Here is a 16,080-nt window from a genome sequence, read left to right as displayed (position 1 = left end):
ACCCCGGACAGGTCGCCAGTCTATCACAGGGCTAATACACAATTTATTTATTTTTTAAATCCCTTAAACATACATGTGTTTCAAGGTCTAAAATGTGAGTTGGAGCAGCACATAGCTCAATCTGCATAACAGCTTATCCAGGTGTGTGTGTCGTGTTGCTTTCCAGGGGGGAAAAAAAAGACATGCAGTATTCCTAGCTGCAGCATACCCTGTGCTTTTCTGGACATTTATTAAAGCTGTATTGCAGAACGTTTACATTTAAACGAGCGTGATTAAGCTTTTTTAGCACCAGTTAAATCTCTCTCTATTTCACAACCCACTTGAGTTTTAAGTCTTACGTCGCCCCTGACGCAAGACTTAAAACTCAAGTGCTGTTATATTGGTGCGCTGGTAGTGATGCATTCTTTCTCAACCAGCAATGACTGTTTACCAGAGCTGCAGCGGGGAGCAAATGTTGCAATGGAGACAGGTTGATCTGTAGCAACTAGGATGGTGGGGCAGAAAAAACCTAAGACAAGTTCAATTTGGTGTTCAAAGGAAGGATTACAGTTCTAAAAAGAAAGTGATTAACTTTCAAACATAGATTAACACTGCTTCCTAGAAGGACAGAACTCCATCTCAAATGCAATTAATCTCATTGCACAGGGGTACACACAATAAAGGCTTAAACAAAGACAATTGGAGTATATCTTTCTCAAACAAGTCAAGGTGCCTTGGTTTTAACTTTGTTTTCTGGATATCTTTCACACACTTCATGAACCACTTCAACCCTCCTCCACAGTCCTTTTCTCCATCTGCTTCAGAACACAGACAATTTTCATCTGTTTGTTTTTCAAACAACACGGCTAACTGGGAACCCAGAAATCATCAATTTGCTGGTCCGTATGTTTACTTAGGTAAGTAAACTCACCAACTTGCCAACCTCTCCACACACAGAGACTTAAACGCACACACATCAATTCCCTTCGCTCCTCTCTTCCCTTATCAGGCTGTCCTCTGGCACTGAAACCATCCACAGAAAGAAGTTGGACCACTTCCACGTGGAAGGAAAGACTGCTGGAGCCTAACAGACAAACAGCAGGCCAGAAAAGAATGGCTGCTCGCTATAGCAGTGGCTGACGTGGAGCTCCGTGTGCATCCCACACACACGAGCGCTCACTGTGCAGCTGCAGGCACTCGAGATGCCTGCGTGACAGCCAGCTCATGAACCACAAAGTCGAGCGCTAAAGAGTGTGAGAGGGTGCAACGTTTGATTACAGCAATAAGCAGTAAAGGGTTGGTAATGTACACAGACTGACAGATACATATAGGCAGTGAACAGACGGGTAAACAGATGCACATACATTATGTAAACAGTCTAACATCCAGAAAGATCACCTCCTGGGAACAGGAAATATTGACCCCTTTACCTCTGATCCAACAATTTAAGATGAGATCCTTGATGTGTTGTGACAAATTCAGATTTGTTTTTTTTTTGTTTTTTCATCTGGCATGTACTCTTTCCTCTTATAATAGCTGTTGGTTTTGCAAATACCGTTTACTGTCGGGGATAATGTCATAAGAAATCTGTTAAATCATAATAAATATGGCCTTGACTGCATTTTCAGTGTGATGTTAAATTGCAGACTCCCGTTGTGTCCACTGTGGTTTCGTATTTCATCTCCAAATTAATTGCAGACTGCAGCCTACCACAGACGGAGGAGTAATGGAAAAACTCATTAGAATGGGTCTTGACAGCAAAACTTTCCAAGCCTTGGTAATGGTGAGAAGATACATGGAAAACTCATTGTGCAACATCAGCTGAGTCTCCCTCGCCCTTGCCCTCTCTTTCTCTCAAATATGTGCCCAGGATGAAGTCATCATTACTTAATCTGCCTCGTGCAGTTGCCAGTACCCCCAGAAATGTTCCCTCAGCCACAGCGTGCGCCGTGTCTACCGTGTACGATCAGCATATTATGTCAGATATGTTGGGAATGTGATTGGTCTGGGTCCGAAAAGGACTATTTGTCAGATCCAAGGAGGGGGGGACATTCCTTCATTCTTGGGTCCATTCTTTCTCAGACCTCTTCATTACATAATCCACTGGGATGCAGACGCAGCACACTTATACGTTCATCTGTCATCTGCAAGAATCATTAGAGCTACATGAAACATGACACGTAGTTCAAAGTGTGAAAGATAAACTGATAGCCCAAAACAGACTCTGGGAGATGACATGAAACCAGTGGTGAAAATAAGCACTCAGATCTTATGTTTAACTTAAAGCGAAAAAAAACCCCACAATTTAAAATTGTACTAAAACCAAAAAACGAAAGCATTCATTACACACCTTTCTGTTTTTAAATGATATACTACTAAATTATTATTACCACTGACTCTAGCAGGGCTGATTTACTGTCAGATCCATCTGACAGTAAATCAGCCCTGCTAGAGTCAGTCATTTACTTAAGTTAAATCACCAAATGTATGCAGAATAAAAATAATAATATAGAAATATAGTGAAGTTAAATATAGTTAATGTTTTTAAAAAAAGCTATATAAAATTGAAATACTTGAGTAAATTGTACAGAATTACAATTCAAGTTTACTTAGTTACTTTACATTGCAGAAACTATGATACACTCATTAAAAGGGTTTACATAACAACAAATGCATTTTAATATGAAAGACTTTAATAATGTACCCTCTTGGCAGATGGCTGCTTGAACGAAAAGTATTTTGAATATGTAAACTGACTCGAATTAACAATAAGTAGTAGTACATTCTAGTAGTAAGCAGTATGCTGACATCTAGTGGTAAAAGTGAAAAATAGTTCTATGTTTTCCAGATGTGGAAAAAAACTAAACAAAACATTGCAACAGCATGAGTCTGGTGGGATTGTTCTGATGTGGCAGTCAGGTTAAAAAAATAAGAGCTGTGTCTTTATGTGTGTGTGATTTTAAAATAACTAATTAGTAGTTTGGCACAGGCTTCCCCTACAAGACTGATGCCTGACTATTATTATTGCCTCACAAATTTGCCAGTCTGAATCAGATTGCCACATATCAAATGTCATACAACAAGTAAATAGTTTTTTGAGCCTAGGACAGCTGTCTGCTTTGCCTGGCTAGTGGCTTGGGATGTCTGCATCTTACCTATCCAGCAAATGCAGGTCCACATGAATCTGAAGTATCCGTTGTACCTCTATCTTCTAATCCAAAGCCGACTGACGGATACCAGTTTTGTCCCGTGTGATTTGTGATTCATTACTGTTGTCGACGAAGATTTATTTCAATGTTGTGTACATTTCTTCATCCCCAAGACGACAAAAAGAAAACCCGGAACTCTATTTCTTCTGAAACCTTCGGATATTTTCGAAGGACGGACCGCGCGGTGTCACGCCGTTTTCTGTCCGTGAAGAAAACCAGTGCCCAGGCTAACGCATTGCTTCAAAATTGAGTCTTTAAATTAGCCATTCTTTGCTACTAACTACGTTGTGATTACCTTTGATGGACTGTGTGGAGCAGAGGGACACGGACGCAAAGGCGCCTTCAGTTATCGACCGGTATTTCACGCGATGGTACAGAGCCGGTAAATAAAGTCTGATTCAAATATCTCTCGCGTTAACTAGCCGGTCAGTAGCTAAGTTGAGGTAGCTAACGCTAGCTTGACTCCGGGGAGAGCGAGAGCATTTAAATGTCTATTTTAGGCAACGTAAATCCATTAAAAGTGTTACTAATATGTTGTTAATTTTGTTTTATTTAGATATGAAGGGAAAAACATGTGAAGACCACTGCATCCTGCAACATTCAAACAGGTAACAGTCATATATTATATTATAGTATTGGCCGGGTACTATTTCAATGTAGATATGCATGTAACTAACTCACTTAAAATGCAGTTTGCTCTTTTAATTTTTGTTGTATTGGGATTCTGTATGTGTATATATATATATATATATATATATATTTTACAAGGTAGCTGATATATTTAAAATAACACATTGGAATAAAACAAAAGTAGTGTAGCCTATAGCCTGAAATGAACAATGAATTCAGTTTGATAAAGTTGATCATATTTATCATAAGGCGGTTGAACACACTGTACACTGAGGTTTCTATTTTAGTTGTTCACAGTGTTGTCAGTTTATGTTTATGTCCAACTCTGAATATGATTCATTTAGATTTTTACATTACCTAAAAATTTGTGTCAATTTCCCGCTCAGTATGAGTGACTTAAAATCACAAATTCTGTTCGTTATAGGGAGAGGGAGAAACTTACATTTAACGACGTGTTGATTTTGAAGTTTGTTCTTTTCAGAATATGTGTCGTCACTTTAGCAGAGACCCACCCAATCCTTCAGGATGGACGCACAATCAAAAGCATCAATTACCAGATCAGTAATGGCTGCAGTCGGCTCACTAACAAAGTGTCCGGGAAGTCTAAGCGGGTAATTTAATAAAGCTCAGAATGATGTTGGCCTGTCTGCATATATTCATTTTCGTCTTGTTATTCTCTCATTCTCAAGATGCGACTTCCCTGTTTTGTTCTTTCAACAGGGGGGGCAGTTCCTTACAGATTTTGCACCTTTGTGTAGGATAACGTGCTCAGATGAAACCGAGTACACAATCTACAGGTGAGTGAATGGTTTTTGTTTTTCAGATTTATCCTCCAAATGTCTGCATGTCATAATCACTCCCACATTTGTTTTTGGTTTGTTTTAGCTGTATCCGGGGCCGTCTTCTGGAGGTCAATGAGGCTATTTTAGAAACACCTAATCTCTTGCTTGAAAAGGTAAATTATGCATATTTCTAGACGGCAATGGAATCATTGACATGCACACATCTAGATACTGTCAATATGTTTGTCCATCTGTGAAATTCGATCACATGAACTACTAATGGTTCATACTTCTGTATCTGTTAATGTAAAATATCATATATTGTATTCTTGTAAACATCAGTACTGTACCTACAGGGGCTGCTTTTTGTATTTCTATCAATGTACTGCAATACATGTAAGGATATATTAGATGAATATTTAATATTCAACTGCAAGTCAATTTAACAGGATTGTTAAAGCTTCATCTAATCTTAGGAAACCTTAATGTTTTAATCACGCTTTGTTTTTCAAATTCTGAACAGCCATCCACTGAAGGTTACATCGCTGTCATCCTGCCAAAGTTTGAGGAGAGCAAGAGCATAACAGAAAATCTTCTAAACAGAGAGGAGTTTGAGAACGTCATCGCCAAACGTAGTAATGTCCAGTCGCAACCCTCTTGATGGGACTCCACGCTTCTGCCTTATTCAAACTTCTTTCTAATGCGCCCTCATGAGGCTTGTTGAAGACTGAAAACATTTTGTTTTTTTTGGAAAGTGATATTTATATCGGGTCACACCTGAAAGACTTTTGTATGTAATGCAAGCACTGTGCCTCTAGTTTATCATTCATGTGTTTCATGGTATACATTTGTGACGAAGGATCCAGGAAGTTTTGGTTTGCATGCATGGGAAGCATGAGAAAGTACTTGCATCCTGTTGTGGATTACACCAAATAATCTTCAGTTGAACCTATTTTTGTAGAAAATAAACAAGAAACAGTGATTTAAGAAAAATATTGTTTATTTTTTTTGTGTCACTTTTATTATTCTTTCAATTTTCAAAAGAATAGATGGTCCAAAACTAGATCTATTATTTCTTCACATCTGTAGTGCCACTACAATACCCAGCATTCTTAGCTGCTCTCGCGCCGTACAAAGATTCTCTAAAGCTTAATGTACGTTATACATTTCAGTCATTATAATGCTCTCGCCTTGTACCAAAGTCTTTACCTCAGGATACATACATATATATATATATATATATATTTACGCTTCAAGTACCATTTTATATATTCTATTTAATACATACTGGCCTTCTAGGCAGCTTCACAATGATAGTCTTCATCACAAGTACACTTCAAGGTTCCATTCGACACAGGTGCAGTTCAGAATTATCTTAAATTTCTTTGAGAGAGAGAAAAATATCAGCGTATACACAGAGTATGATCTGATGATACACAGGACACTTTAAAGTTAGGTCCTGACTTCTTAAAAGCATCTCAGCAGCGAGCTTTATTAACTGAAACCAGGCTTGAATAAAAAGGTCTCCAGAGGTGAACACTGGAGCGTTTTATATTTCACTGTAGTAGCAGGCTGAAGAACGGCGTCTTCGTGAAGACAATCATATTTGGCATCAAACAGTGTTTTTTTCACTTGTTCTATGGCAAACAGACATTAATAATATGGTGTGGTCAACTTGTGAAAATACTACTCTACGTAAAGTGAGATGCTGATTACAATGCCAGTGATCAAGGATGTCACATACCATTATGGCTACCATTACATTAAAAACATTACAAGCCTAGGATCACAGTAGACTCAAACACAGGGGGTTTGGTGATGTTGGCATCATGCATGGTGGGTTTTCATTTCACTTGAGCAACACACTTACAGTACACCACAAAACAAATAGGCTTGTTTCACAGAGGCACGTAGTGAAGACAGATGTATGGCTGAGCATCAAGTGGAGATCTCTCCTGATTTCTGATCCGTTCGTCAATTTAGCCACAGAAGAGATAAAAGTGATTGTAAAATCAGCTTGGCGTGCCAGGCCTCGCTTTCTTTGGAGACTCGCTCATAGTCTCCATCTTGTGGACTGGGGTGGAACTGGTGCTTCAGGTAACGAGCTAAATTGGGACTAAATCCAGCGTCGAGAGCTTAGATCCGCTTCTTCTTCCTCTTCAAACCTTCATCATCCAGACAGCAAACGCAAACTCCGGCTATCCCAATGCAACCATCTTCACCCCACAGCTCTGGTCCACTCTGTGGAGGGTTCATGTGGATGAGGGTAGGGGGTATTTCCTGGATTACACGCTCTCCAGAGAGGTGAGATTGGCTATGTGCTGCTTCGACAAGAGTAATAGTTGACAAAGGGGGAGACTGTCTCCCGGATTATTTGCTTTCCAGAAGGTTGAGACCGGCCATGTGCTGCTCCAAGGATTTGACACCAAAGCCGTTGCTGTTTTTGCTATTGAGAGCTCCCTCCTGTTTGACAGGTGTGTGCACATCCTGCCTTTCTCTCCAGTCTTGCGGAGAGCTAAGGCTACTCCTTTCTGACTTATACTGCAAAAGGACAACACAGAGAAAAAGTTAATGAAAAATTTTTTTATTACTTGAAGTCTATGAAATGAAGTTTTATATTTTTGTATACTAATACAAGATGCCGCATTGTACACTGATCAGGCATAATGTTTTGCCCACTGACAGGAGAAGTGAATAACATTGACCATATTGAGACAAAGCCATGTTCTGCTGGGAAACTTTTGGACCTGGCATTCGTGTGGAAGTTGCTGCCATGACACTCCTTAATGGCAGCACCCTTCCCCACACAGGCACACACACAAAAACAGTTGAGGGGGGCCAACACAATATTAGGCAGGTGGTCATAATGTTATGCCTGATCGGTGTATGTCACCTGCACTCCACCATTTGGTCCAACATTGACAAAAAAGTAGATTTTAAGGTTTATCTAATGGTATGATGTCTCCTCCTGCATCCGGAGGACAACCAATGAAATGCTGCATTGTCTACGTTTGTCTCTACACATGTCCCTATACATGTATAGGCTGTGCCTGCTCGGGTGACTGGAGCTGACTAATCTGAGCATGGACGGGGCGGCCTCTGTAACACAGTTTTTCAGAAAACACATAACTATGTGGAAACAAATAGCATATTGCTAGCCGTTTCATGGGGACTTCCAAACGGACCGTTCCAGCTATTAAAACACAAGGCTCAAGGCTTTACTGTTTTGGTCAGTCACTCTCATTGGCATCTTTTCTGGACGCAACACGCCTGTCCAGTGGCCACTTAACACGACCAACACAGTTAGCAACTAACTGGTGAATGCGGTGAACCTTTAGCAGCTAAAGAGATAGACATTAAGGTGATGGAATAAAAAAATAATATAAAAAAACTACCCAAAATGAGTATAAAGAATCCCCTAAGACATAACTTTACATGAATGCTAACACTGTTGCATCAAAATTAAAGGAAACTGATGGCTAGCAAGTGACTTGAGAATATATGATATCTGTGTTTACGCTGCCCACTAGTGGTGAAAAGGGATTATTGCAGGTTCATTAATTAAAGAAATGAACGTCTCTAAGCTTTTTCTGTATTTAGGCAGATTTCCACATAGCCTGCCAGGCCAATAAATGCCAGTCATTCAAAGACGAGTGTTGGGTGGATACCTCACCTTTCTGTTGAGTTTGTTACAGAACGGTAGGAGGGAGAGGACCACGGTCAAGATGCTTCTTGTTGTCTGAATGGACGAGTCCACCTAAAAACAAAGAAATAAAATCACACAAAAGTACTATTACACATGCAAGCATATAAACACACCAGCATACTAATCACACATGCACTAAACTTCTCTAAGCCTGTAATTTATTACCTCATCTGTGCTCTACCGTCCAGATAAACACTCTTCCTTTCAGTGATCAATGCTAAAGTGAACGTTAGGATGAAGAGACAGAGATGGGAGCTAATCCATATAAAAGAGGCGCTCATTAATCAGCAGAGGACACGCTATTCTTCATGCCGTCCTTTTGATTCCAACCTTCGCCTTTATTGCAAGGTGACCTAAGGCAGCTCATCGCTGGCCAAGATGCTCATTAATTCCTCATAGACATTCATTAATCTAGCAGCCTGTGTTAGATGTTGGTGTTCACTCACATCTCAGTCAGAGATTACGGCAGTAATGAACACGGCTAGGCGTGCTCTATTGTGAGTCCATTGATTCGCCGATAAAGAACCGTTGTGGATGTAGTTCGGATTCAGCCGAAGATAATGACCCCAGTGTGTCTGTTCTGTGCACTCTGTGATGTTACTAATTTAAAACTGAATGCACTAAATAAACAGTGTAGACACAAACATATAAGAGACAAGTGTAGTATGGGTACCTTCTGGAAGGTGGCAGTCTTGCCCTGTACAGGAGTCTTAGCCCCCATCTGCAGCTGCTGGCAAAACGCCACCAGTTTCTCCATTTCTGTCATCACCACAGACTTTTCCTCATCAACCAGCTGGAACCGAGAGAAAGACAGAGAGAAGGGGGGAGAGGGATGTCTTTAAAAACGGCAGAGATGGTTTATGACGGCATTTTTTTTTCTCGGGGAGATCCGGTTAATGCGCGCAGACACTGATGGATTCACGGGACTCCTGGTCAAACACAAATCAAGCATCGCCAAAAGGAAAAAAATGAGGGTGAAAACCAAAAAAAACAGCTTGATGTAATTCATCAGACACAGCCATGATCCGCTGCTTAAGTCTGTTATCCGACCGAGCTAATCCCTGGATCTCAGTCACAGGGGCCATCCATCTACTTCAGTTACACGCCACCAATGCCCTAAAAACAAGCCCTTCTATTCAGCATCATTCACAGCTGACACAAGCACATGAAACCTCTTGAACCTCAAGCTCATTTGCATAAAGCTTTTCTATTTTTCAGTGAATACAGCAAAGCATCTGTGCCAAAAGGGCATACAGCGCAAGAACTATGGGAGAGCAGGGTGAGACAGAGGGTCTCCATTAGTACCAGTCTGTGTGATATAATGAATCAGAAAGCAAGAGGCAAGTAGAAAAGCTGGGCCTCCTGATCATGAGCTAGTCCTGGGAAGCCACATCCCTTCAACACGTGCACAAACACACACACACTCACGGACGCAGGCGGTGACAAATGGCAGTCGTTAAAGGCTGTCAAAAAGTGCCATTTAATTAAACTTGGGGGACCTGGGGAAGATGTTGGTGGAGGGCAGGAGGAAGGAAGGCGCCAAGGCTTCGTTTGTTTGTCGGATCTGAAGAGTGAGGGGTGGGTGGGTGGGGGGTGAGGATGGTGAGAGTGTGTGACAGCCTTAATTTCCTGCTCGCGCTGTGTGATTTACAAGGCGGCCCTGACACCGCGGCACGCCAGAACGGGTGACGTGGGTGTGTGTTGGTGTGAGAGGCGTGACGTGGGCGCGGACACAGGTGCCAGTGTGTGTTTGCGTCTAAATAACAGAGTGAGTTCAAATAAAATGAAACTTTTCGACTTTCTGTGGCTCAATTGTTTTTCTTCTCCAAAGATTCGGATCACGACAACATGCGAGAACAGCAGGCATAACATTATGACCACTGAGAGGTGAAGTAACTGACTGACCATCTTGTGACAACTCCGTGTTCTGCTGGGAAACCTTTGGACCTGGCATTCATGTGGATGTTACTTAGACATGTACCACCCACCTAGACCAGACCAGGCACCCCCACCCCATAGCAATGACACTCCTTGATGGCAACAGCCATCCCCAGCAGGATGCAGCCTGACACAGGCACAAAAAACAGCACAAGGTGTTGACCAGGCCTCCAAATTCACTAGATCCCAAACTGATCAAGTATCTGTGAGATCATCCACAGAGGCCCTCCCCTCAACCCATAGGACCCAAAGGCCCCCACTAATAACATTCTGTTGCCAGACACCACAGGACACCCTCAGAAGGACCATGTCCATTCTCTGATGAGTCACGACTGTTTTGGAGGCACAAGGGAGACCTACACAATATTAGGAAGGTGGTCATAATGTTATGCTTGATCAGTGTACACCTTTCTTGATTCCACATCAGCTGCATTCATTGTAGCCATTCATTGCAGCCTTTTTCCTTTTATATAATATGAATTTGATTTATTTTTGAGATCTTCATGTGCAGAAATGTTTTCTAATTTTATCATGTAAATGCACTTTGCTTTACTATTCAGTCTTAAACTCTGTGTGTGTGTGATTTATTGCATACCTGAGTGGAAAAGGTACGGAGGGATGAGCACAGCTGGAGCCCCTCTTCAGAAAGGACCTTAGAAGGAAGTCAGGAAAAAAGGAAAAGCAAAAAAACTACTTCAGCAAATACAAAGTCATTAATCTTAACTTTCACAAGGAAACCCTTCAATAGCGAAAAAAAGCAAAGCAAAAAGAAAATAGCATTGACAGTGATTATTATTATACGTTTAGTTTTTCCTGGCTCCTCTTATCAGAATGCCTTCCTGTCTCTTTCCCCTCTCTTATCTCCCCGGCTCTCCCCAAACTGAATAAATCTTGGCTGACATTTCTGATTCTACTGTACTTTATTGGCAATGGTCCCGATTCAATAGGACCAAGCTAGCACAGTATATCTCACATTGATAAGTCCTTGTCACATCCTATCAGATCTGCAAAAAGGGTAGTGAATGAACGGAAGCTGGCATTTACCAACCTATTGATCTGCCAGCCTCGGTTCGTCTTTGGCTTAATGAAACAACAGATGCATTCATTTACAACTTCAATAACACGGGACGGGAAAACAGAGCGACGGGTGTGGAGCTGGAGAGATTAGCGGATGCGGGCGCTCATACCTCGGCTTGATGAAAAAGATCTAGTGTTGTTTTCAGCAGTCCCTCCCCTCTGGAGAATCGATGTGGAAAACACAGAAATAATAAAGAGAAATATGGATTAGAGACGTGAACGAGGACAAAAACATGTAAACAGCAATCAACAAAAACAGGAGGTTAGATTAATCGCGGCGATTTTATTGTCAGGGAAGTATCATAGTCATGTCTGCTTTGTGACTGCCTCAAACGACGGCTAAATATCGGTAACTGGGGGCTTGAGAATCTCATTAACACTAAGCCTCTAAAGAGATTCATGTGGATGCTTAAGAGGCTTTCCGATGTTGAGCTTTGAAATGAATGAAGCAGCTCAGCTGCAGATATAAAATCAGGGCCTGTGTGTTCCTTGCGTGGTACCGGTTAGGCTACCTGGTGAACAGGTACATGTTGTAGGCCATGCTGGCGAGGCTCTGGCTCTGCCGGACGATGTCGTGTTCCTGCTCCTCCCACTTCTCCACCTCCGTGTCCACGTCCGACGACAGGAGACGAAGCTCCAGACCCAGCTTGGCCATGCTCGTCTGCTCCTGCACGCAGACGGACGCAAAAGCAGTTCTATATGAGAAAGACTGAAGCATGATGGATGTTATTGTAGAAATGTTAATTAGCAAACAGGCGTCTTGCCATCTGAAAGCCTATAATCAGCATAATCCTGCTTCCCGCGGTGGTGCAGTATGTGAAAAAACAGTTTGCCAGCAAAAAACGCAGCATATTACCATACAAACGGCATTAATTCTTCAAGAGAGTGACACAAAGTTTTCCTGCTGATGAATACATTGCTGCCGGAATGCGGTACGAGATGTGACGTGATGCATAGTGCTGAAACCCAGACGAGTACGCTATACCTCTGCATCCAGCTTGACGGCCTTGGCAGTCTTCAAGTTAGCCGAGTGTTTCTGTGGGGAAAAGAGTGAGGCATTAGTCAGAGGATTACAAACCGTCGTTATCACTGAAACAGCTATGAGGATGGATGGTGGGATACTCACCCCGGGTCTAGGAAGTGACAAATAAGGTCTTTTGTCTCCTAGGAAGAGAGAGAGAGTGAGTTATTGTGATTATCCGTGCATGGAGGTCACAAGAAGGAAGAATAAATAAATCTTTCATGTTTTAATTTTAATGAAATGTTTTTTTTGGGGGAAAAAAATGTTTTTATTTCCCTCTCAATGACTGCGTAGATATCCACAGTTTTTCAAACAATTAGGGTGGCAATTACTGTTTGTGCAGTAATTATGGCAGGGAAATTGTTTTGCTTTTATCGCTGCCCACCTCTGACACGTTTTTATCTCGCATCAGAAACATGAACAGCATGGTTCATTACAATCGACTACAGGGACGATAAATTCTACAGTCGCACTAATAGGAAGAGATTAAGGGAAACAACAGAAAAAGGAAACGATGAGAATTACTGGCAAGCCAAGTTGTAATTTACATCCTTATTATGTGTGCAGTGAAGATGATATCACGGTGAAGCCGACCTTTGACTTTTTGTACACAATATGCCATCATAAATTTATGACCTGTGTCCTAACTGGCATAGGACATCTTGATTTACGGACAAACTGTTTCGCTGCGTTTCATTGTGATCTTCGAGTTCTGATCACATCATCCTTGAGTCCAAGTGGACATTTTTGCCAAATTTGACGTTCCTGAGATACAGTCTCCATAAGCTGCTGTGGCTCACTGCTCAGCCGAGGGGTTTCTTCAGTTCTAAATGACTCTAAATGACCGTGTTTAGGTTTCCTGGAACATCTGTGGGTGGTGCCCGCCACGTCACAAAATGACACAATCCTCACCCGGACGGTGTCTTTATTTTCAGTATAAGTGGTTGTCTAATGACCCGTCAACGTCTTGGGGAGAGACGTTAACCCTTCTTAGGGCACTCATTGAAATACTTTGTTTTATAGTAGGGCAAGAGAAGACTTTTTTATTTTTGTAAAAACGTTTTAAACACATGTAAACATATTTAGATCACAAACATATGGCCCGTGGGCCAAAAGTGGCCCGCCAGAGGGTCAGATCTGGCACACAGAATGAATTTGCAAAGTGTGAAAATTACATATTATACTGCAATTTTTTAACCAAAATAACTGCTATCCCAAACGAAAATAACTGCTATGACCCTGATTTGACCTGACAGTGTTGCCTTGATCTTCTCTGATTGGCTGGGTGAAAGCCACATGCTTCTTCACATGCTGAAGTTACCAAATATGGTTCCTCGCTATATAAACGGACAGTGTTGGAAGTCCAGTTTAACTTAGATAGCGCCCTTTACTCCTGTTTCAATCCATCCGTCTTCTGGCTAAAACGTGAACGTTGCTGTCCTCTCCCACAGCTGTTCCAAATAAAACTCCCTACCAGTCATTCAGAACTGAAGAAGCCACTTGGACGTGATGTGAAATGTCTTTAAGAGAACTCAAGCAAGTCCAATTGAACGTTTCTATCAATTCTGTCCCAGCGCTCCTAAGAAATCACAAGAGTGGAGCGGACACACAGAGGTTAGTAAGTCCGACTACCTGACAGATCCTCCAGCCATAAGCTGTCACAGGTGTGGGCACATAATAAAAGATCTCTCCACGGTGTCCCTTGAACAGTGTAACACAGCTTTTTGGCTTTATGGGAATACAATAGCATGATGGATGTGATCCTTTCACCACGCTGAGCTGAGCTTCAAAATATTTACTGCGTTTTATGTCAAAGTCAGATTCTTAAGGGCAACCGCATCTTGGAAGTACGCCAGGCGTGCAGCGCGTGAAAACATCGGGTCCTCTCGCTGCACAATACCTGGCTCAGTCCATGTCACGGAGGAAACTAACATTTGAGTTTGTGAGAGTGTCTTTCTATGATTTGGACTCTTCAGGTTAGTGGCGCAATAATGAATAGAGAGAGCCAAAACAGGGGAGTAATGAATACATGGGTGTACAATGGCACTGAAGTTAATCCTTTTGCAAAATACTTCCCACGGTCTGCGATGATTCATTTTTTTAAAGATGTGTTTGTGCTTCTCGCTTTGCCTCGGATTTCATTAATGCTACTGAAATGTTCAGGGACAAAACGATTCATCAAGGTTTCATCCGAGAGTTTGATTCTTTCAGGGTGACACACCGTGGATGACGGCCCTTTCGCCTGGATTCACTCTTTCTAAAAAAGACTCTCAGTTTCTCGCCTGTGTCCTTCCACCGCAACACAAACACACACATCTATCTATCCATCCATCTATCGAGTGAGCCTAAACACACCTCGCCTGCCTTCAAAGACGTCGTTGATCTCTCTCAGAAGCAGAGCCATGTCACAGAGCTGCGACTCCCAGGCCTCGCAGAACACCTCCAGGTTCTCCTTGGCAATCTTGCTGGACGGGTGGAGGGCCAGCGTCTGGGCTGCTGAGATGATCTGAGCAACAGGGGGAAGGACAAGACAAATCAATATTTGAGTCCTTCTGTGAGAAATTATTCGAGTGAAAGACAAAGAAAATAAATGCTGTGCAACTCTCACTGTGGTGATATTCAGTTTATTCTGACACTACATGACCGTGTTCATGAACTTAGCTTAGCAAAATGGAATGGCTGAATGCCTTTAGGACTTTTGTTTTAAAAAATAAAGGGATGAAGTATAGCAGAGAATATCTCAGACTCACGACTCATCACGTGTTTGCAAGCTAAAACGATCACCATGGCTTAAACATAAGGTATGTAACCACTTATAAAGCATTAAAGTCTGGTCTCTGGACTCTACCAGAGTGTGATTTTAGAAAACTGAATTTGACAAATATTAAAACATGCGTACCAGCGCGCGCACACACACACCTTGCGTCCATCCCCTACAGTGTAGTATTTAATAGCCAATTACCCTCTGGGCCTCCCCAGCATTACTTTGGGCTGACACACAGAGAGATATCACCACCATCACCCCGTAGTGCACCGTTATTGATTGGTTGACCATTGAACTCAGGAGCAGAGTCATTACTGCCGAGTCACGCGGGGCCTGACATTAAGCACCGCAGGACGGGAACATTCTACATAGCTGGATAATTACAGGCATGGACGGCTTCCAAGAGCAAACATAATTAGATCTGGGATGGGAGGCTAGGTGGACATCATGTTCTCAGCCATTTTGAATGGATGGCAGGTGTAGGAGGTAGATAGAGGAGATGGGAAGTGGACTGTCTATCTTCCCTTCCCACTAAATCCAAGTAGAATATTACTTATGTTTGACTTTACTCCACTGCGAGAACACTTTGACTTTATTGTCAGTAAGAGTGTTAAATTTAAGGTTTAATTAAAGTCAACCTGTATGTCTTTCCAGATGGCTCCTGTCTCCCTCTTGCTCATATTTAGACATAAAGTCAATGGGCCACACCATTAATATGAGCTGAAAAGCTCTAATATACAAATAACGCTCAGGCAGTCTGTGTTACCTGTGGACCAATGACGTGGAAGGTCTCCTCAGCGTGTATACAGGTGATCTCCAGCGGCTCTGTCCCCGACACGTGGCACAACAGCCGACACGTCTGCAGAGAAAGACGGATGGGACGGATGACATAAAGTCTGAGATGAATAAAATTTACATTAGGAAATTAGTAAATGTCAACTTTTCAATCACTTTGACCACCACTGGTCAAATGG

At 42.0% G+C, this 16,080-nt stretch overlaps 2 protein-coding genes across 3 annotated transcripts in view; one reads left to right on the top strand and one right to left on the bottom strand.

The window, feature by feature from the left end:
• Nucleotides 1-3,384: 3,384 nt before the first annotated feature.
• abitram (actin binding transcription modulator) lies at nucleotides 3,385-5,583 on the top strand. Its single transcript, XM_084563258.1, has 6 exons — nucleotides 3,385-3,570; nucleotides 3,745-3,796; nucleotides 4,300-4,429; nucleotides 4,539-4,615; nucleotides 4,704-4,773; nucleotides 5,124-5,583. Exons 1-6 carry the CDS (start codon nucleotides 3,489-3,491, stop codon nucleotides 5,259-5,261), a joined length of 549 nt encoding a protein of 182 aa, XP_084419384.1. The 5' UTR covers nucleotides 3,385-3,488; the 3' UTR covers nucleotides 5,262-5,583.
• A 173-nt stretch (nucleotides 5,584-5,756) lies between these two features.
• Nucleotides 5,757-16,080, bottom strand: part of ctnnal1 (catenin (cadherin-associated protein), alpha-like 1) — a 50,809-nt gene continuing 40,485 nt past the window's right edge. The window contains exons 10-19 of one of the 2 annotated variants that reach the window (XM_084563254.1): nucleotides 15,873-15,965; nucleotides 14,698-14,848; nucleotides 12,448-12,485; nucleotides 12,307-12,357; nucleotides 11,834-11,988; nucleotides 11,432-11,480; nucleotides 10,840-10,896; nucleotides 8,980-9,099; nucleotides 8,274-8,357; nucleotides 5,757-7,141 (exon numbers count right to left, since the gene is read on the bottom strand). In XM_084563254.1, coding sequence (XP_084419380.1) covers nucleotides 6,971-7,141; nucleotides 8,274-8,357; nucleotides 8,980-9,099; nucleotides 10,840-10,896; nucleotides 11,432-11,480; nucleotides 11,834-11,988; nucleotides 12,307-12,357; nucleotides 12,448-12,485; nucleotides 14,698-14,848; nucleotides 15,873-15,965 — 969 coding nt within the window. In that variant the 3' untranslated portion in view covers nucleotides 5,757-6,970. Of the gene's footprint in view, nucleotides 7,142-8,273; nucleotides 8,358-8,979; nucleotides 9,100-10,839; nucleotides 10,897-11,431; nucleotides 11,481-11,833; nucleotides 11,989-12,306; nucleotides 12,486-14,697; nucleotides 14,849-15,872; nucleotides 15,966-16,080 lie in introns of both variants that reach the window. The other variant, XM_084563253.1, reaches the window with a different exon arrangement.

This window comes from Chelon labrosus (assembly GCF_963514085.1).
Source record: "Chelon labrosus genome assembly, chromosome: 16".
In the NCBI taxonomy this organism is placed as follows: Eukaryota; Metazoa; Chordata; class Actinopteri; order Mugiliformes; family Mugilidae; genus Chelon; species Chelon labrosus.
This window is presented reverse-complemented; position numbering and strand designations above follow the sequence as displayed.

What these genes read in the sequence shown, in the direction of transcription:
- abitram (XM_084563258.1), top strand. Translation starts at nt 3,489, where the DNA reads ATGGACTGTGTGGAGCAGAGGGACACGGACGCAAAGGCGCCTTCAGTT. An exon ending in CACGCGATGGTACAGAGCCG is followed by an intron (nt 3,571 to 3,744) that starts GTAAATAAAGTC and finishes TGTTTTATTTAG; the next exon opens with ATATGAAGGGAAAAACATGT. An exon ending in ATCCTGCAACATTCAAACAG is followed by an intron (nt 3,797 to 4,299) that starts GTAACAGTCATA and finishes TGTTCTTTTCAG; the next exon opens with AATATGTGTCGTCACTTTAG.